At 45.6% G+C, this 22,738-nt stretch overlaps 1 protein-coding gene across 1 annotated transcript in view; it reads left to right on the top strand.

Moving 5' to 3' along the window:
* Positions 1-22,738, top strand: part of LOC119957898 (ryanodine receptor 1-like) — a 463,450-nt gene that overhangs the window by 138,321 nt on the left and 302,391 nt on the right. The window contains exons 26-34 of the mRNA XM_038786087.1: positions 2,639-2,786; positions 3,569-3,774; positions 5,315-5,489; positions 6,775-6,983; positions 10,835-11,196; positions 11,976-12,102; positions 14,336-14,496; positions 18,180-18,345; positions 22,585-22,671. Coding sequence (XP_038642015.1) covers positions 2,639-2,786; positions 3,569-3,774; positions 5,315-5,489; positions 6,775-6,983; positions 10,835-11,196; positions 11,976-12,102; positions 14,336-14,496; positions 18,180-18,345; positions 22,585-22,671 — 1,641 coding nt within the window. The remainder of the gene's footprint in view (positions 1-2,638; positions 2,787-3,568; positions 3,775-5,314; positions 5,490-6,774; positions 6,984-10,834; positions 11,197-11,975; positions 12,103-14,335; positions 14,497-18,179; positions 18,346-22,584; positions 22,672-22,738) is intronic.

Raw genomic sequence — 22,738 nt, 5'->3', positions numbered from 1 at the left:
TCAGCGATGTGTAACTCCCCCCCGCTATATCTCCTCCCACCCCACCCCAGCACCTCATAATCTACATCACAACACGTTGTTTAATCTGAGCCTTATGCTAATTTCCCCATTCAAAAGGCAGACAAGTTCTCCAATCAACATGGCATATGACCTGGGAACCGAGAAAGAAGACTGAGTCAACAGCATAGCATTCCATAGTTCGTGACAATACCTCCCCACCGCAGTTAATATTGGCTTCTTTATGTGAGGATATCAATTGAGGAAATTATTAGATTCAGTTTTGATGACAATCATTGACTCTCAACCTACCAATGCTCAGTGCATGCACCCATCCGTTAATAAGTGGCCCAGAGTTTGCTGGAGCAAGGCATATCACAACACCCTATGTTCGTTCGGTTTGTTTCCACATCTCTCCGGATCACTCAACATCCAAGCTCAGAATGGTGCAACAAGGGCAAATAGGGCATCTGAGAACTTAATTAATCACTGGCCATGAGTCTATCTTTTAAATTTTATGAGCCTCTAACAACAATTCACTCCCTACAGTAAGGAGACTATACGCTGTCAGTTGTTACCTTTGTTGGCCTCCAGGTTGCAGAGTCCTAACTCTCACTGTCAAAAGTATCCTGTCATCATTTCGAATCAGCCCTAACTTTCTTATTATCCTTATTTAACTTGGACGGCCCAACTACAGCAATCTCTTGAACTACACTGAGAGTTTGACGAGGACCTCCATTTCAGTGAAGCTTGTTGTGTTAGCTACACTGATATAACACTGGCTGCAATTGGATGCAGCTTACAACAAAGATACTCCAGACCTAGAAGTTAGTTCAACCACGTTTATTGAACTAATAGCACAGTTAGCACAGTTCTCTATGAGTTCGACTCTGCTAACTTAAGTGTAGTTACTCTGTCTGACTGAACCAGACTAGCTCTGAGCCACGTGCTGGAGGTGTGAGATTGTAACAACACCCTTGACTGACTCTCTAGATGTTCGTCAGTGGAAAGAGGTGGAGTGTGAGTGCCTCGTGTCTTTTATAGTCAGATCCCATCCCTGAGTGTCCTACCTGCTTATTGGTCATGTCTTGTTCTCTGTGTCCATTAGCTGCTTGTCTGTGCCTGCCTGTATATCATTATGTGTGTGTCTGCATATCATGACAAGGCTAACGGCAGAACAATGCACATTGTCCAGCAACCTATTTCAATTTGAAGCTCTCAATTTACCATTCTCCTTGCCACAAGTTTCTGGATTATTTTTACACTTGTAACAATGGGCGGGATTTAGTGGGCTCATTTGCCCCGGGTGCAAATTCTGTCAGAGCTGCTAAATCTCATGGGAGGGCCATAACGGGAGGTGCAATGGCGAGATCTTAGTTTGTGATCTTCTTCAGAAAGAGCATGAGCCTGATTTCCATCCTTTTAAATATATTTATGTATGCTTGGCATCGTAACACACATTATCCTTCCACCTAGCCAGCGTGACCAGCACGAATCACTACTTGGTTTTCAAAAATGAGAGCCAGTTGTGATGGCCACACAGGGACGTGGAGTTGAGTATCGCTGTCGGGTTGTGAGGGGGCATGGCTGGGCAATGCCTTGGCACTGTCTCCTGGCACTGACAGGCCTCTAGGGAGCCCCATGATTGTTGAGGATCGGGATGGGTGTTGTGCATGTATTGGGGACGTGCGGTGCCAGTGATGCAAAGGGTGGGTCGATGCCAGCGGGGGCGGGCTGGGCGGGGAGAGTGCCCCGATGCCGGGAATGAGGAAATCGGGTCACCCCGATACTTGCATGGTTGGGGGGGGGCTGATCTCTTTGGGGGGGGGGGGGGGGGGGAGTGAGATCGGGGTGCCCTTTCAAAGCGGTGTCCCGATCTCAGAATCCCAACGTTGCCAGTATGTTGAGTGGCCCCTAAGCTGGTTGTGGGATCCTCACCAGCACTTTGCAATTGCACAGAGTGCTGTTAAATCAGGCGGGAAAAGGCATTTGCGAAGCCAGCCAGGTTCACACAGCTTTTCTCGCCTGATTCAGCACTCTGTGCAATGTGGGTAAAATTGTGTCAATGTATGAATTATGCTCGTCATTATTTTTCCAGCAAATTCGAGGCCCACCACTGTGTTTTGGGAATATCAGAGCGCTCGTGACATCCGCACAACTTTTTATACCTGCATGAAGCTACTCGAGACCAATATTGTACTCAACTGTCTTGATTGATTGGAGGCGCAGTGGGTTAGCCCTGCTGCCTCACGGCGCCAAGGTCCCAGGTTCGATCCCTGCTCTGGGTCACTGTCCGTGTGCAGTTTGCACATTCTCCCCGTGTTTGCGTGGGTTTCACCCCCACAACCCAAAAAGATGTGCAGGGTAGGTGGAATGGCCACGCTAAATTGCCCCTTAATTGGAAAAAATGAATTGGGTACTCTAAATTTATTTTTAAAAACTGTCTTGATTGATGGGAGAGTAATGGTCTATGTTCTTCACTGGTTTCCAATTCTGAGTTAAGGACAGGAAAGAATACTATTCTAAAGTGCTGTAGTGGTGAGCAGCATTACTGCTATCCCATTTGCAAATCAAAATGAAATCTCGACCCAATAAACTTCTCATTTTCAGAGCTATATTTTTGCTCCTTTTGTGCTTGCAGGATATTGGTAACAAGAGAAATCCCCGCCTTGTACCGTACAACCTCCTGGATGAGCGCACGAAGAAAACAAACCGAGATAGCCTGTGTGAGGCTGTCCGCACCCTGATTGGTTATGGCTACAACATTGAGCCGCCAGATCAAGAAGCCAGTATGTAAACCTGAAAGAATTATTCAGTTTGAATAGATCGGCTTTTACGACTAATACATTATCCAACTTTGTCAGTGGACGACTAATCCAGAGGCCTCAGGCTAATCCTTTTGGGGCATGCGTTCAAAACCCATCATGGCAGCTGGCGGAATTTGTCTTCTGTTAATAAATAAGGAATATAAAGCTCGCCTCAGTAATAGAGACCACAAAAGTAGCATCGATTGTGGTAAAAGCCCATCCTGGATCACTAATGCCCCCTTTAGGGAAGGGAATCTGCCGTCCTAACCAGGTCTGGCCTACATGTGACTCCAGACGCACAGCAACGTGGCTGACTCTTAACTGCCCCCCTCTGAAATGGCCCAGCAAGCCACTCAGTTCATGGGCAATTAGGGATGGGCAACAAATGTTGGCCTTGCCAGCGATGCCCACACCCCGTGAAAGAATTTCCAACCTGTATCCAACAAAAATCCAGGGAGGTGGCTTCAGCAGTGTAGACAGCTATTCACTTTAACCCTCGTCGCCAGTTTTGTGAGGGCCACGAAGAATCCAGCACGAGTTTTCAGGATACAAAGAAATAACATTTATTTACAATAAACATTTACAATAAATATTTTAAAACCGCAAATTGGCAGTACTGGAATGATTGTTTAATTCTTGGTTAGTCTCCATTTGTACTCCCTCAGGGGTATGCTTCACTCGTTAAAAATATGTTGGGAATTAAAATGTTGGCGACTTAAAAATTCTATCTTTAAATCCCCCATGTTTGTGTTTTGTTGTGTAAGCTGCCCATATTCCAGGTGTCGGTCGCAATGAGAAAGTACGGCTCTTCCGTGCTGAAAAGTCCTATGCAGTGAAGACTGGGAGATGGTACTTTGAGTTTGAAGCTGTGACTGTCGGAGAGATGAGGGTAGGATGGGCACGTCCAGAGTGCAGACCTGATCTACCATTGGGTGCAGACGATCTCGCCTTCGTGTTTAATGGATTTAAGGTCTGTTGTAACCTCTGTCTTTCTAATTTTCTCTCCATCTCTCGTGAAACTAACTTCACACTCTGGTATGGTTCCAAGACGGTGAAATTCTTCTCTCATCCTGTGAGGTTATAGTGTCACTTGAGAAAATCTTTAAGAAATGGATGTTTATCAAGTAGCTGCAGTGATGGCAGAGTGTGGGTGGAGCTGGGCTGTCTGTCTTTCACTTTCGTTTTTGAGTTGGCAACTACAGTGTGTGGTTTTGTTTTCAGAGGTGGATAGCTCTGGGGCAGCAGGGTAGCATGGTGGTTAGCATAAATGCTTCACAGCTCCAGGGTCCCAGGTTCGATTCCCGGCTGGGTCACTGTCTGTGTGGAGTCTGCACGTCCTCCCCCTGTGTGCGTGGGTTTCCTCCGGGTGCTCTGGTTTCCTCCCACAGTCCAAAGATGTGCGGGTTAGGTGGATTGGCCATGCTAAATTGCCCGTAGTGTCCTAATAAAAGTAAGGTTAAGGGGGGGTTGTTGGGTTGCGGGTATAGGGTGGATCCGTGGGTTTGAGTAGGGTGATCATGGCTCGGCACAACATTGAGGGCCGAAGGGCCTGTTCTGTGCTGTACTGTTCTAAGTCTAAGCTGCATTCAAAGCAAGCAGCTGTATAATGATCTCTCTCTCTACAAGCTAAGGAATGTCTCCAGATCATTGATGATTTCAAAGTAATACCTGTTTCTGTAGAGCATTTAAACCGGCTGTCTTTATTTTAAACGTGATCTATCTTATGGATGCTGTTTAGGAAAGAGTAAGGGTTACTTATAGAGTACAGTATTCTTTGGGGGAAGTATTTGAATTGATAGTTTCTAAGATGTTTACTATGTGTTTATAAAATGTTAACTGTATTCATATAATAAACATTGTTTTGTTTTAAAAGTACTTTAGATCTCTGTTGCATCACACCTGCAGAGTGGGCCCTTGTGCTTCCCATAACCAAAATCTATTAAAAGTTGTGGTTTAGGTGAACTCCATGATATACTTTGGGGTTCTCGAAACCCTGGTCCGTAATATCCAAGCTTGACAACTGGGGTTTATACTTTCTCCAGGAACAATCACTGGACAAGTGAAAACACTGGTTGATTTCATCCACAAGTAACCAGCTTGGCCGTTACATTTCAATCAGCAATTTACAAATCAAAGAGACGCGTGTAAACCAGAGTGGCAGAGCTCACCACTGATTATTTGAATTGCTTTTGTTGATAAATATCTGTCGAGCATGAGGCAAATTCCAAAGATTGAGTTTATAATTTTCTGTGCGTATGAGCATGATCATAAATCACTCATTACTTTAGTCGATGAAGAGCACTTTCAAATACTGTGATGGAAAATTTTAACAAGTCTCTTGCTTGTCATGAACTATAACGTTTTCATTTTGTACTTTTCAGTTCGTGTTCAATCTGTTACCGGTTCAGCAAAACCGAAAAACAAATTAGGTGCATGCTGGTCAGAAGCTCCTAATTATCACCCGCAGTGTCAATGATTCCTTTGCCCTCTGTCAATTCTTTGTGCCGCAGGGTCAGCGTTGGCATGTAGGGAGCGAACCATTTGGCCGTACCTGGCAGTCCGGTGACGTGGTTGGTTGTATGATTGACTTGTACGAAATGAACATCATGTTCACGCTTAATGGAGAGATGCTGATCAGAGACTCGGGTTCTGAGTTGGCTTTCAAAGACATCGAAATAGGCGATGGTAAGTTCTGGCTGGGATTTGGAAAGTTACGGAGAAGGATTTACTCGGCCGGTGATGAATAGCTTAATTCCTTGAACAATACTAGCCCCCCCCCCCCACAGTGAAGAAAAATGCGGACTCCTTAAGTGACAAAATAAAAGCTCTGAGGTAACGCTTTCCCAAACAAACTTCCAGAATCCCGATTCCAATTTCTAACTCTAATGATTGGAAATTTTGGGTGGAATGTTACGCCCTGTCATGGTAGCGACGCAAATGGAAAATGCGGCGAGCCGTTCAAAACTCCATTGACTTCGGTTGGACCGGAATATCCCACCAGTGGGAGGGCCATAAATTTCACCCTGTCGTTCAACCAGTCTAACAGATAAGATGAAAGAAAAGTTCACGGTATTTACTTCGTATACAGGCGTTCGTAACCACGATTTCAGAATCTAGCTTGAATTGGTTAATATAGCAAATTAAAATGGCACCTGCACAATATTTCATCATATTCTGTAACATAGTAATTTGTAGATCAGCCCAGTTAGGTATTCAAGCATTGGAAGCCCAGATTATTAAGCTGCGTTTTATAGGGTTGAAGACTCTGTGGTTAGCACTGCTGCCTCATAGAGCCAGGCACCTGGGTTCGATTGCGGCCTTGGGTGACTGTCTGTGTGGAGTTTGTACGTTCTCCCTGCGTCCGCGTGGGTTTCCTCCGGGTGCTCCGGCTTCCTCCCACAGTCCAAAGATGTGCAGGTTCGGTACATCAGCCGTGCCAAATTGCCCTTAGTGTCCAGGGATGTACAGGTTACAGGGATAGGGCAGGAGAGTGAGCCTCGTCCTCTTCTTCACTGTAGGGCAGCACAGTAGCAGAGTGGCTGGGCAGCACGGTAGCACAGTCTTTAGCTCGGTTGCTTCACAGCGCCAGGGTCCCGGGTTCGATTCCCGGCTTGGGTCACCGTTTGTGCGGAGTCTGCACGTTCTCCCCGTGTCTGCGTGGGTTTCCGCCAGGTGCTCTGGTTTCCTCCCACAGTCCAGGTTGTGCAGGTGCGCGTTAGGGAGATTGGCCATGCTAAATTACCCTTCGTGTCCAAAAAGGTTAGGTGGAGTTACTGGGTTCCGGGGATAGAGTGGAGTTGTGGGGCTTCAGTGGGGTGCTCTTTCCAAGAGCCGGTGCAATCTTGATGGGCCGAATGGCCTCCTGCACTGTACATTCTATGGTCTATGATTATGTGACATGCTATTTACTCCAATCTTAAAAATACAGTAGTATTTAAGTAGTATTTTAAGTTGTGTTGACCTTTTTCAGGGTTCGTTCCTGTGTGCAGCCTGAGCCTTTCTCAGGTCGGACGCATCAACCTGGGCCAAGACGTGAGCAGCCTGAGATATTTCACCATATGCGGTTTGCAGGAAGGCTTTGAACCCTTTGCTGTAAACATGAAACGGGACATCACAATGTGGTTCAGCAAAAGTTTGCCTCAGTTTGTTCCTGTTCCCTCAGATCATAGTCACGTTGAGGTAAGGCTTGAAGTTATTCAAGTGTACAAGTGATGGGAGTTTACTGGTGATTCAACTATAGAAATTATCAAAATTTTATTGTGAATCCATAATATAACATTATGAATGTGGATTACTGAGTGCAGGTTGGGCTTCATACTTTTGGAAGGTTGTTGAATAATCTGGAATAAAATAGAAAACTCTCGAAGCACCCTAAATGGGGCGACATCAGTCTCGAGAGAAAAGGAGGAATTTCAACGGGAAGTGAGCCTGTGGAGGGTTAAATTGGGAAACATTCCAAGCATGTCAGGAAGCCATCTCCAATTTGCTGGCTTCCGGGTTTTACGAAGGTGGAACCCGCTCCCAGCAGGCAGGACGGGAGCTTGAGGCTGGCGGCCTTTGATTGAATCTGCTTTGTCGGCTTTGATTTGTGGACCTAGAGAGGACAACTGGGACTTCCAGGACTCGGGGGAGACCCAGCAACCGTTGGGAGAAGTTAAATACTTTTACAACGCTGCTTGTAGGCCAAGAGAATTTTGCCAAACCAGCCCACGCCTGCATAGATATCAAGGCCTTGGGGGCTGGGGAGCGCACCTCGCCCTGGATTGAGAACGAGACGCCCAGCACACCCCTCCCCCGATCATGACTTGGACCTACCTGGTCTGAGTACTCCCCGTCTGGTTGGAAGCCAAGCCAGACAGTCAGGCCAACATCTGAGTGGGGAATCTGTCAGGGTCAGAAGAGACATGCTGTGGAATTGAGAAATCCAGACATTTACATTACCCGTTCGAAAGTCTGTCTTTACCTCCCCTCCTGCCTCTGTACCCTGCCCTGGGAAATATCCAGGCGAATGTTTCCAGTTAATGACCTTTCCTAAACCGATCTGAATGCGGCGCTGATTTTTAGGCACTGCTAGTTTATTCTCCAGAGATATTTATTGGAATGGGTGTAAATCCAGCAATCCACCCAGTGACGTTAGTACCCCACCAGCGGAGATGGGTTAAAATCACCTCTATCGAATCTGACTCTCTCTTCACAAATTGCTGCATCAGTGGTTTTAGCATTTAATTGTCGATTGGTTTGAAGAACGATTTGAAAAACTGGGGCTGTTTTCATCAAATTGAACAGTGATTTGGGTAACCCTTTTACACAGATGGTTCTGAGGCAGTGAAGCACGCTATTGGAGTTAATTATTGAAGCACAGGCTGTGCAAACATTCAGGATATATTAAATAGATGATTGAAAAGAAGAGGGGTAAAGAGATGCGGAAAATGGTGGGCACAGGGGAGTATGGCTACGTCTCCTTGGAGGACGTTTGGATCGAATAGCTTCCTTCTGTTGTATAATTGTCACATTGCGATGTTTCCCTTGCATATTTCTTTGCTTTGATTGAATTTTTGTGGATTTTATGTCTAGTTAAAATCTCAGTGTCGGGATTCTCCGATTGCCGACGCCGAAATCGCGTACGGCGATTGGCTGGAGAAACCATTTGTAAGCCGAAACAGGGGGTGGCGCTGATTTTCCGATGCACCGCCCCCTCGAAAACAATATACTCGAGGGGTACGGCGCATGCCGTCGGGACAGCCTCAGGACGTCACCCGAGGTCCTCCCCCGATGTTCCACCCCTGGTGGGCCGACTTCCCGACAGTGCGGGATACGTGTCCTCTCGCTTTTCGCCAACCTCGCGTGGCGGCTGCGGACTGTGTCCAGCGCCTCCACAATTGTGGGGGGGGGGGGGGGGGGTGGAGCGCCATTCCGCCTGCGGGGGGGGGTGACGAGGGGGTTTTAGCGGGGGCAGTTTTTGGCAGGCCGGGTCCGTGTGTGACCACGCCATGTTATATGGCGCTGCCATTCTGAGTCTGTGTCGGCGGGTAAAGCCGGGGGCTTTACCTGGCGCGGCTGCTTAGCTCCCCACCGGGAGAAGCGAGGTGCGGGGGCGGCTCTGACTTTTCGGTCGTAAGACCAGACGGATCCTGCGGACATAGCCGCAGAATCGGAGAATCCAGCCCAAAGTGTTTTGAATATGGTTTGAGTACAAACACCAAAAAGGACAAAAAGAATCCAATGGTAGTAGTTAGAAAGAATACGTTGGAAGAATCCAGAATACAGATTGAAGTGGATGATGTAACACTGGAACAGGTAGGTGAGTTTGTCCATTTAAGACAAATGATAACAAGATGGCAGATGCGATGCAGATGTTAGAAGAAGGATATCTATAACCAGATTAATTTCATGAAATGGAGGATGACAACAAGAAAACTCAAACTAAGACCATAAGACATGGGTGCAGTATTAGGCCATTCAGCCCTTCGAGTATGCTCCGCCGTTCAATCATGGCTGATATTTTTCTCATCCCCATTCTCCTGCCTTCTCCCCATAACCCCTGATCCCCTTATTAATTAAGAATCTATCAATCTCTGTTTTAAAGACACTCGGTGACTTGGACTCCGCGGCCTACTGCGGCAAAGAGTTCCACAGATTCACCCACCCTCTGAAGAGTTTCCTCCTCATCTCTGTTTTAAAGTATTGTCCCTTCAGTCTGAGGCTATGCCTTCAGATTCTGGATTGTCCCACTAGTGGGAACGGCCTCTCCACGCTCACTCTATCTAGGCCTCTCAGCAACAAGGAAACAAGCTCAGGATGCAACATTCTGTCCACGTTCCTGTCTACCTCATAAACCTGCACAATAAGCAAAGACCTGTGCAAGAAAATAGTGGCCGTTGTAATCTGAATGCTAAGACGTAAATTAAACATACAGTGCAGAAGGAGGCCATTCAGCCCATCGAGTCTGCACCAACCCATTTAAGCCCTCACTTCCACCCTATCCCAATAACCCCTCCTGACCTTTTTTGGTCACAAAGGGCAATTTAACATGGTCAATCCACCTAACCTGCATGTCTTTGGACTGCGGGAGGAAACCGGAGCACCCGAAGGAAACCCACACAGACACGGGGAGAACGTGCAGACTCCACACAGACAGTGACCCAGCAGGGAATCGAACCTGGGACCCTGGTGCTGTGAAGCCACAGTGCTAATCACTTGTGCTACTGTGCTGCCTATGCTAAAAATTCCATATACGGACCATAAGACAAATGAAGAGGTACTTGAAATTGCAGGAATAGAAATAACACTTTTTTTAAAAAAAAAAGTACTTTTTCAGTTCAGCGCTGAAAGGTTGGAGATAATCTGTTGTGGAGGGCAGCAGAAAGTGGGGTTGTCCTGGGGATAGTTTGATGCCGGATTTAATTTGCAGACGAGCTACAGTGTAGTGTGAGGATGGTGCAGGACAGATGAGTGTGACATATCATGACAGCTGACCAGTAGGACTGAGCTGCCTGATTCTATGGAATTCTCTGAATATTATTGATGTGACTATATCTATGGGTAATCGTGATCGTTCTGACATTATGAATGTTTGTTTTTTTCTTAACTCAGAGTACCCAATTAATTTTTTCCAATTAAGGGGCAATTTAGTGTGACCAATCCACCTAGCCTGGACATCTTTGGGTTGTGGGGGCGAAACCCACGCAGACACGGGGAGAATGTGCAAACTCCACACGGACAGTGACCCAGAGCCGGGATCGAACCTCAGACCTTGGCGCCGTGAGGCACCAGGGCTAACCCACTGTGCCACCGTGCTGCCCTTAGACATTATCAATGTTATTGGAGCTGACGCTTAACCTCTGCATAACACCCATTAGTTGAAAGTGAGGCTAGTTTAAAGGCCAATGTCCTCTTTGGAAACTTGCCCTCAGCACGAATGGAAATTAGATTACTGTAAGAAGACAAGTTAAATTGTACTGGCGTATTGACTTCCTTGAGTTTAGTTGTGGCACATTTAACTGTAAAAATTGAATCTGTTTTTAATGCAGGTTACAAGGATTGATGGAACAGTTGACAGCCCTCCTTGCTTGAAAATCTCTCACAAAACCTTTGGGTCTCAGAACAGCAACACCGACATGCTGTTCTTCCGTCTCAGCCTGCCTGTTGAGTTCCTTGATACATTCAAGTGCACGCCCGGGACTACGCCATTGACCAGAATGACCATCCCAGAAGAAGAAGTCGAAGATATCGATGTGGATTCGGAGTTCGAAGTCCTCAAAAAATCAGCCAGCCGGACTCAAACTGAAACACCCGCCAACGATAAAGAGGGCTCGAAGGAAACACCCAAGGAGGTGGCCAAGGCCGAGAATGATAAAGATTCCTCCTCTGAGAAAAGTAAACATAAAACTAGGTTAGTACTTGTGAGGCTCTGTGGATCGATCAAGTTGGTTGCTGAGAAAAACGAAATGAGTACTGATTGCCAGCGAAGTTTGTTGTTGTTGTATTGGCGGCAGGATCCACAGAGGAAGTAGTAGGATACCTTTCAATATGACTGAAGATATTCCCTTCTCAATTTGAAGCCGTTTGTGAATTTCAGCCTTGTGTCTTCAAATTCCATGTCCCTATATTTGTGTATCATAAAAATGGTTCACCATATACCCTTTGGAATGCCCCATCTTTCCAGCCTGAGAAACCATTTGGGCCGAATTGTGAGTGCGCCGGGTTGGTGTGCACCCGACTGCAAGAGTGTGAAATAGCACGTGGTGACGTTGGCTGTGCGTCCTGACGTCATCCCGCACTCGTGTGATATTACAGTCACTTTAATATGTGTAGCTGCAGCTATGAAGTACAGATGTACAAATTTTGACCTGTCCCCATTTCTTCCATTGCCAACCGAGGAAAATGATGGGGTTTGGGCGCAGGACTACTGGATTCTGGTCACTGGCGCCATTTTCGCAACGACAGAACTTCCCTGTGCAAGAATTCAGACCTTAAAACAGCGCCTCAAAATTCTTGTGCTATTTTTCACCACAAAAGTACTTCCCCATATACTCTTACCCTTTTCAAGAATGATGCTTTGGCTTGATGAAACCATTAGAGAGAATTTGTCCATAATTGTGTTGATTTTTCCATCCTGATATATATAATATTCAAAGTCACGGCTCCTCTTATTCATTTGCTGCATTGTAGGTTCCTGTTCAAAAAGAAACCAGCCTTCATTACTCCACCTCCAGTGATACCGACTGTGCCCCGACTGATAGAGGACGTTGTGCCAGATGACAGGGATGACCCGGACGTTATTTTGAACACAACAACGGTAAATGGTCAACTAGAAACGGTAAAAGAATTACAAACTGACAGAAACAACTAAACCCCATTTCATTCAAAGCTACTGACTGTGGGTTGAAGGAGCCGAAAGTTACAAAGCATTGTTCTCACGGTGGCACATATTGTGACCTATTTACAAATATGGTTTAGCTATTTACATACAACAGAGTAGGCCTTTTGGGCCTTCAAACCTCCTCCATTACTCAATGAGATTATGGCTGATCTGATTGTGGCCTCAGTGCCACCCTCCTGCCTACCTATTTTGACTCCCTTGTTGGACTAGAAGTACTCTACCTCTGCCTTCAAAATATTCAATGCCCCATCATCTTTTGCTCTCTGGAGAAGAGGGTTGCACAGACTCTTGGGCCTCTGGGAGAAAAATGGTTCCCATCTCCATCTTAAACGGGAGACCGCTTATTTTTAAACTGCCCCCTATTTTTAGTCTCTCCCATTACGGAAAACACCCTCTCAGAATCTACCTCAGGTGATCCCCTCAGGGCCTCATGGCCGTGACGTAACGGCCTCGCCGCGCCCGACTTGGTGTCGGGACGAGGCCGTTGAATCTCTCGCGGGATTTTCGGCATTGAAACGTCTTGTGGATGTAACGAGCCCCGCAAGTCGTCGCGATATGAATCACGCCCTCACCGTGCTGCCCCAGATCAGCATATTTAAATGAAACGAATGAAAATCGCTTATTGTCACGAGCAGGCTTCAAGTGAAGTTACTGTGGAAAGCCCCTAGTCGCCCCATCCGGCGCCTGTTTGGGGAGGCTGGTACGGGAATCGAACCGTGCTGCTGGTCTGCTTTCAAAGCCAGCGATTTAGCCCTGTGCTAAACAGCCCCTGTTGAATGAGCCAGGAGGCGATCGGAGCAGCCAGATAAAATGGTGCCGGGATCTGTGAGGCGTCTTTCCTGCTCGGCTCGCCGGCAGGAAGTTATGCTGTGCGGCCTTGGTGGAGAGAAACTCCCCAAGGCCAAAAGAATTGGCAAAGTGCCATTGAATAGCGGGATTGTTTCTTGGCGCTGCCGGTCCTTGGGAGGCTCCGGTGCGAACATATTTAAGTGAACCTAACTGCTCGCTTAAATATACAAATCCCTATCCCGCCCAGTGAGCTCTCATTAGATCTCTCGAAGCGTTATGAGTGCGCAAATCTTGCGAAATTTAACAGCCTCGTCATGTCCCAGGTCAAGCACAGCAAGGCCATCCGATAGGGCCCTCTGTGTTTCAATAGATCAGCTGTCATTCTTCCAAAGTCTAATACAGAGTTGTCCAACCTTCATCCTCGGAGTCAGTCAAGGAAACCTTCTCTGAATGGCTTCTGATGCAATGATGTCCTTTCTTAAATACTGCAGTACACAATGTGGTCAGATGATTATAACATTTTATTTTCCTTCACGTTCCCTTGAACTGACAATCTGTCAGGACAATACGTGCTATGGAATTTTGGGGTTGTATACTCCCATACCTCAAAACCATCTAGACTTTGAGAGCAAAACGTGGACCCAGCAATTCTCGCTGTTTTATAGAACGTTACAGCGCAGTACAGGCCCTTCGGCACTCGATGTTGCGCAGACCTGTGAAACTCCTCTAAAGCCCATCTACACTATTCCATTATCATCCATATGTTCATCCAATGACCATTTAAATGCCCTTAATGATGGCAAGCCCACTACTGTTGCAGGCAGGGCATTCCACGCCCTTACTACTCTCTGAGTAAAGAACCTACCTCTGACATCTGTCCTATATCTAGCTCCTCTCAATTTAAAGCTATGTTCCCTTGTGCTGGCCATCACCATCCGAGGATAAAGGCTCTCACTGTCCACCCTATCAGATCCTTTTAGTTCGGTATGCCGACTGTTTGTTCCCATGCCAAGGTGTATCTTGCCCTTAGAGAAGATTAAGGAACCGTCTCATATGTGTCACAACCAAGGCTGGACTGAACCATATAAAGGTAGCAAGTGACTTTTGATGGAAGGCATTATTAGCAAGCCAATTTTTACTGGTGCAATCCCACAAGTTGCTTGATTTATGGAATTCAATTTCACAACTTTGGAGTGGTGTGAGCGCTCAACCTCTGAATTGCCCATCCAGTTTAGCAACCAATACACTACTGTGATTGTGCAATACTCCAATCGACCTCTCACCCATATTGTAACACATGCCCATGGCAAACCCTAATCTAGCATTTCTGGTTTCTAATTTTGATGCTTTCCTTTGGCAGTATTACTATTCTGTGAGGATATATGCTGGGCAGGAACCAGGAGGAGTGTGGGTTGGCTGGGTGACTCCCGACTTTCATCAATACGATGGCAACTTTGATCTAACTAAAGTTCGCACAGTAACGGTCTCCGTGGGAGATGACCAAGGAAATGTCCATGACAGGTATTTTGAGTTAATACACTCATTCATAACTTTTTCCGAATCATCAAGCACTTTTCTATTCCTGTCTTGCAAACAAATTAAGTTTTTGATATAAGTTCTGATCTCTCAGGTTGAATCAATCGCTAATAATATGTGTAACTTACATTTCGGGGCCATACCTTCCGTGGAATGGCAAACACAGGATTGCTTCTCCATTCCTTGTTACTTACCCTGAAATTAAGCTGTACCTTTCGCTCCTGACCCCCGGGAGTCCCGGATCTGGATGGGTCAGTACTGCAGTTACCAAGGAATTAAAAGGGACTTTAATTCTTCTAACGTTTTCTGGATAACTATTACTGCAAGACAGTCGGTTTAAATCCGAGTTTTGAATGGTTCTCATTGCTAGGCAATTGCCCAACGAACATTTTAACTTTCTGGCCAATGGGAGTGCAATTCTTACATGGGGACCTCCCGCGCTCTCCCCAGCGGATCATTGGAGAACCACCCTGGGTTTAACACCCCACGGTTGGAAATTATGGGCTACAATATTTCAAGATTAAAGTCTATAATTACTTCCAATAGTATTGCATTGTTTGTACACTTGAGACTTAAAGTTTGTTGGAACATTTTGCTTGGGGTAATGGGCTGCATTGCATCAATTTAAAAAATAAATTTGTTCATGGGATGTGGGTGTCGTTGGCTAGGCCAGCATTTATTGTCCATCCCTGAGGACAATTAAGAGTCAACCACATTGCTGTGGGTCTGGAGTCACATGTAGACCAGACCGGGTAAGGGCGGCAGATTTCCTTCCATTAGTGAACCAGATGGGTTTTTCTAACAATCGACAAGAGTTTCATGGTCATCTTTAGAGTTTTAATTCCAATTTTTAAAAAAAAATTGAATTCAAATTTCACCATCTGCCAAGACGGGATTCGAACCAGGGTCCACAGAGCATTACCCAGGCTCTCTGGATTACTAGTCCAGCAACAATGCCACTTCCTCCTCTATTAGCAATATAACTTGCTAAACAATGTCAGCAATCTAGCAAATTAAATGTCAAATCTATGTCTGAATAAACTAACGTGTGAAAAAGGCCTATTTCCCTCCCTCCAATTTGACAAAACAAGCTGAAAATATTAGCTGCATGAAGAATTATTGAACTAAATTGTGAAAAATACAAGATTGGCAGATAGAATTATAAATGGGATAATTAAGGTCGCAAAGGTCTGGGTGATGAAAACCATTTGAACAATATTGAGCAACATTGGTAAAGCATAAGGGCAGAATGATAAGCGGTCAATCTCATAACTTCAGCCATGAAACCTATGAAATGTATGCAAGTGCAACACCTGGTTTGGAATTTGAAAGTTTCCTGTTCAAAGGTAGATAGCTACTTCTCATAAACTCTCCAATATTTACATAGAACAGTACAGCACAGAACAGACCCTTCAGCCCTCGATGTTGTGCCGAGCAATGATCACCCTACTCAAACCGACGTATCCACCCTATACCCGTAACCCAACAACCCTCCCTTAACCTTACTTTTTAGGACACTACGGGCAATTTATCATGGCCAATCCACCTAACCCGCACATCTTTGGACTGTGGGCGGAAACCGGAGCACCCGGAGGAAACCCACGCACACACGGGGAGGACGTGCAGACTCCGCACAGACAGTGACCCAGCCGGGAATCGAACCTGGGACCCTGGAGCTGTGAAGCATTTATGCTAACCACCATGCTACCGTGCCGCCTATTCTTGCAGGACTTTACTGAAACAATACATGTTAACCACAGTTTTGATAACGAGTCATCCAGACTCAACTTTCCGTCTCTCTGCACAGATGCTGTTAGCTCTGCCGAGATTGTCCAATGTTAATTGCATGTTGATCACGCACATGTTGCAACATTATTCATTTATTTAAGCCAAATGAAACTAATGTCGAGGCACTGGAGAGGATGTACCGATGCTGTAAAGGGACAAAACCAGAAATGTATGTGTATAACCCATCAGGAAAAGATTAACCGTCTCTCCTCGCCCCTCTTAGAAAAACGAAGACTGAAGGTTGACCTAATAGAGGACTTTAAAATGATGAAAGGTTTTGATTGAGTGGGTACAGTGAGAATATTTCCTCTTGTGGAGAAGCGCATAACTCGAGGCCATCAATGTAAGATAGTCACCAAGCAAATCCAACAGGGAATTCAGATGAAATGCCTTCATCCAAAGAGTAACAAGACTGAAGAACTTGCTATTACAGTATGTGGTTGAAGCGAATAATGTCGATACGTTTGAGAGAGATGGAAATAGAGGGTTATTATGATAGATATAGTGAGGAAGGATGACGGAGGGGGGAGCTGGAATAGAGTATAAACATTGGCATAAACTGGTTGGAACAAATGGCCTATTTCTGTGCTGGATATCCTATGTAACCCTATTTTGCTGAAGATAGCAGACACTATATTTAAAGTCAATATTGTACATTATTTGAAAATTCAGAACTACTTTTCATATTTTTGAATACAATTACATGTTTTTTAGGGCAGTTTAAACTATTGTACTTGAAAGTGCAATTTAAAAACGGGGTGAATTGCTCACCGTGTTGTTCACTAGGAGCTCCTGGTGCCTACTATCACCGAACAAGAGTTAAAACCAGCACTTGTTAATAGTTTAAGTCACAATAACTTGGTAAGAAGTCTTGCAATACCAGGTTAAAGTCCAACAGGTTTGTTTCGAGCACTAGCTTTCGGAGCACTGCTCCGAAAGCTAGTGTTTGAAACAAACCTGTTGGACTTTAATCTGGTGTTGTAAGACTTCTTACTGTGCTCACCCCAGTCCGGCGCCGGCATCTCCACATCACAATAACATGAGGAGATGAGTTGAGCCTGTACGGAATCATAAGTAGCTTCAAGCTGAAATTTGTAAATGAATACTGTCGGCAATCAGTTCAAAGCTAATCTTTCTTGCAACGAAGAGCAGACTGAGCAGGCAGCTTGATACAATTTAAGATTCTTTTTGCCATGGTACATTTGTTGTCCATTCTCAGAACGGCCCGGAATTCTCCGAACGTTGGGATTCTCTTCCCGCCGGCGACACAGGTCTGCCCGCAGGTTTCCCGGAGGCGTGGGATGGCTTCAATTGGAAATCCCGTTGACACGCTACCGAGAAGCACGTGGCTGGGGGACTGGAGAATACAGCCCCACATCAATAGACTGCATTGCAAAGTTTGCTTATTACCCGTGGCCAGATTGAGTTTTGTAAAAACCATTTACCATTTCTGCACAATCGAGCTGTAGGCGAGGCTATGAGTACTGTTTTATGTTGATGCACTTTGGTAGATGGAGACCACCAAAATGAATTTTATTGATTTATTTTCTATTCCAAGTCCAACAGATGTACAAATGGTGCATTTAGAAAAGAACTGTAACCATACCGTGAAGCAGTTTCATTTTGCGTGACAGTGCAAACTTGGTGTAAATGCATGACTTGGCAGTACAAGCATGAGATTCACTGGGAGTGGTAGTCTCACTTTGTTCACTTTTAGAGTTAGCCTGGACCTTCATACCTAATTGCACCCCAGTTCCCATGTCTAATGTAGTTTCTCAGCACTGTAAAGCATGTGGAGTTTGTACCATAAGACACTGAAGTTCTGTTTTTGTGGCGAAATCAAGATCTTTGGACACCGTTGATGCTTTTTCTCTCCACAGCATGAAGCGCAGCAATTGTTACATGGTTTGGGGAGGTGAATTCTGTAGCAACACTCAGCAAGCAAGCCGCAGTAATGTTGATCTGGAGATTGGCTGCCTTATCGATTTGGCCACAGGTCTCATGACTTTCACGGCTAATGGAAAAGACATCAACACCTACTACCAGGTAATGGGAATTTCTTGATAATAGGCAGATGAGAAATTCAATTTTTACTCGAGTCAACCAAATGCATAATCAGGAACATAAGATGGAATTTTATGGCCTACTTTCTGGCAGGGACAGGACTATAAAATGTAGCGAGCCATTCAAAAACTCATTGACTTTGTCAAGACTGTAATAATCAGCCCACAGCAACCATAATAGACTATTCAGCCCGTTAACTCTCTTAATTTTAAAATAATATTTATTGTCACATTAACACTGCAATGAAGTTACTGTGAAAAGCCCCCAGTCGCCACACTCCGGCACCTGTTCGGGTACACTGAGGGAGAATTCAGAATGTCCAATTCAAACAGCACGTCTTTTGGGACTTGTGGGAGGAAACCAACACGGGGAGAACTTGCAGACTGCACAGACAGTGACCCGAGCCAGAATCGAGCCTGGTGCTGTGAAGCAACATTGCTAACCACTGTGCTACCGTGCTGCCCATAAGGGTTTGAGATTAAGGTTATGTCACCTTGTCCCCTACCAATGAAATGTATGATGTTTTACAAGAGTAGGTCAGAGGCTGGGAACTGTAGAACAAGTAACTTGCCTCCTGACTCCCACAGAGCTTGTCCACCCTCTATAAGGCACGAGTCAGGAATGTGATTGAATACACCCCACTTGTCTTGGTGAGTACAGCTCCATCAGCACTCAAGAAGCTTGACACTGGCCAGTACCAGCAGCCCCACTTGAATAGCAACCAATCCACAACATCAAACATTAACTCCCTCCACCACCAGCACACAGTGGCCGGACGGTGTACCATATACATGACGCACTGCAGCAACTCACCAAGATTTCTTCAGTACCACCTTCCAAACTTGCAGCCTCTACCATCTAGAAGGACAAGGGCAGCAGGTACATGGGAAACCCAACACATGCAAGTTCCCCTCCAAGCCACTCACTATCCTGTCTTGGAACCATAACCCTGTCACTGGGTCAAAATCCTGGAACTCCCTTCCTCACAGAATTATCGGTGTACCTGCACCATATGGACGTCAGCGGTTTAAGAAGACCATCATCTTCTCGAGGACAATTAGTAACGGGTAACAAATGCTGACTTTCCAGCAACACTCGACTTCAGGAAGCATAGTACTGTACACACCCCTGTCAGCATCAACGGTCCGAGGTAGAGATGGTGAGCAGTTTCAAATTCCTAGGGGTGCACATCACCAAAAATCTATCTTGGTCCACTCATGTCGACGCTATCACCAAGAAAGCACAAAAGCGCCTTTACTTCCTCAGGAAACTAAGGAAATTTGGCATGTCCACATTAACCCTTACCAACTTTTACAGATGCACTATAGAGAGCATCCTCTCGGGCTGCATCACAGCCTGGTATGGCAACTGCTCGGCCCAGGACCGCAAGGAACTTCAGAGAGTCGTGAATACCGCCCAGTCCATCACACGAACCTGCCTCCCATCCATTGATTCCATCTACACCTCCCGCTGCCGGGGGAAAGCAGGCAGCATAATCAAGGATCCCTCCCACCCGGCTTACTCACTTTTCCAACTTCTTCCATCGGGCAGGAGATTCAGAAGTCTGAGAACACGGACGAACAGACTCAAAAACAGCTTCTTCCCCACTGTCACCAGACTCCTAAATGACCCTTTTATGGACTGTCCTCATTAACACTACACCCTGTCTGCTTCATCCGATGCCAATGCTTATGTAGTTACATTGTATATCTTGTGTTGCCCTATTATGTATTCTCATGTATTTTCTTGAATTCTGTTCAATTCCCTTTTCTTCCCATGTACTGAATGATCTGTTGAGCTGCTTGCAGAAAAATACTTTTCACTGTACCTCGGTACACGTGACAATAAACAAATCCAATCCAATCCAATCCACTCTCATCCCATGACAGAACCCACCAGAATTTTTCCGACTTCAGACTGGTTTCCCAATGAGTTCCCAATGAGTCCAATAGCAGCTATTTGGAGATAACCTCCCAGCAGTAGGCCTGGAGGCCAGCGAAGCCTCCCCTCATTGTCCCAGTGAAGATGAAAAGGCCACATTCTAGCGGCAATCACTCCTGTGGAGGAGTATACTGATGGTGCTGTCAGCTGCGGTCCTTTATTTTTAAATTCTACGCAGGCAACTAGAGTCCATGACCTCTACTGGGCTGGTTTAGCACAGTGGGCTAAACAGCTTGCTTGTAATACAGAACAATGCCAGCAGCGCAGGTGACCAAGGCAGGCCAGCAGCACGGTGCGATTCCCGTAACAGCCTCCCTCGAATAGGCGCCGGAATGTGGCGACTAGGGGCTTTTCACAGTAACTTCATTTGAAGCCCTACTTGTGACAATAAAGCGATTTTTTGTTCTTTACAGAGGGAAGTAGACCTTGGAAAATAGGAGACAGGTTTAGATAAAGGATCTGGATCGGCGCAGGCTGGGAGGGCCGAAGGGCCTGTTCCTGTGCTGTAATTTTGTTTGTTCTCTTTGTTCTTTGTTCTAACTGGGACTCCCACATCGCTGTTTCATCTTTAATTGATGTCGCCCATAAGATCGTGGTGGAGGAGGTAGAAGTCAGATAGCAGTGTGATTGAAGAAGATAGATGATTCTGATGCAGCCCCGCTGGTTGCTACTTCCAGAGATAACGGTCTCTTACATGGCACCTTGTCAAATGCCTTTTTGAAGGCCTTCTAGATACAGACATCCCTGCCCACTATTTTAGTCCCATCCTCAAAGAGTTAGTCACGAATGGTCATTTTCTTTAATTAGCTCTAGTTAAAGTCACTCTGAGACTGCATCCAGATGCACTCCCTCCTTGTACGCTCCTGGTCTTCATTATGGCAGACTATTCAGTAACCCTCCTTGTCTTAATTTGTGTCTAGTTCCATGCCACTTGTCCAATGGAGTCAGCACTTCTCCAGCAATGCTTTCTTCTCCTAAACCTGTACAGATACCACAGGGATCCATTCCATTCTTAGCTCTCCCCTCTTCTTCAAACCTGTCTTTAGAGCCATACGTACAGTTGTCTCTCCTGATCCTACTCCACTTGATCTCTGTTCCCTCCTATGTGAAGTCTCTTGGGGCATACTGTTACCTCCAAGGCACGATACGGAGTTTGGTGCTGGCTTGAGTAGTTTTGATCCTCTGCTATACCAAATGTAAAAAATGGTGTGTTTATTCTCACTGGAGCGACGGAGGTTGAGGGGCGACCTGCTACAAGTCAACAAAATTATGAGGGTCATGGACAGATTGGATAGTCAGAAGCTTTTTCCAAGGATGGAACAGTCAATTACTAGGGGACATAGGTTTATGGTGTGAGGGGCAAAGTTTAGAGGCGATGTGTGAGGGAAGTTTTTTTACACAGGGGGTAGTGGGTGCCTGGAACTCGCTGCTGGGGGAGGTGGTGAAAGCAGAGACGATAGTAACATTCAAGGGGCATCTTGACAAATACATGAATAGATGGGAATGGAAGGATACGGACCCCGGAAATGTAGAAGGTTTTAGGATAGAAGGGCAGCATAGTCGGCACAGGCTTGAAGGGCCGAAGGGACTGTTCCTGTGCTGTACTTTTCTTTTGTTTTTGCTGTGATTCAATGAACACTCCTCAAGATTTGAAGGAAGAACGCAAACATATCAGATTTTCTGAGTTTAGAAACTCAAGTGTTAGCTCAGGTTAGTAAAGATGCCCTTGAACTGATTTCGAAAGAATAGCGACCTAGCAAATGGGATTCCACAATCTTGCCAAGCATGGTGAGTTATAATCAACAACGTTTCTAAGAACAAAATATTATAAATGTTTCAGAGAAGGAGATTTTCCAATTTTTGTAAACTCGATATTTGAGAGATGTAAACATCATTGAGCCAGAATGTGAAGGAACTCAATGTCCTTTGTCACAAAATAGCAGGATGAAAGTTTACAATGCCATGGCACTGCTTAAACTAGTCATCACTTTCACTTATCATCGCTTTCGCAACAATTTATGCATAAATAATGTAATAAGTGTATTTAAAACAAATTGGACAAATCTATTTTTATTTACTCACCTGAGGAAGGAGCAGTGCTCCGAAAGCTAGTGATTCCAAGCAAACCTGTTGGACTTTAACCTGGTGTTGTCAGACCTCTTACTGCGCCCACCCCAGCCCAGCGTCGGCATCTCCACATCATGGCTATTTTTATTTGTCGGACTTCAGCTGCAATTAACGTTTTTAATGCTGTTTGCTTTGTTTTATTATGTTGAATAGGTTGAACCCAGTAAGAAGCTATTCCCTGCTGTCTTTGTTCAGCCTGCCAGCCAGCACATGCTCCAGTTTGAGCTTGGAAAGCTGAAGGTATGTATGACATTGGGATATGGGACATGGAACTGCTATTACAGCTTTACAGAGCTGATCTTCTCGG

This window comes from Scyliorhinus canicula, chromosome 27 (assembly GCF_902713615.1).
Source record: "Scyliorhinus canicula chromosome 27, sScyCan1.1, whole genome shotgun sequence".
Classification (NCBI taxonomy): domain Eukaryota; kingdom Metazoa; phylum Chordata; class Chondrichthyes; order Carcharhiniformes; family Scyliorhinidae; genus Scyliorhinus; species Scyliorhinus canicula.
Note: the sequence above shows the minus strand (reverse complement) of the source record. Positions and strands in the feature narration are given on the sequence as shown.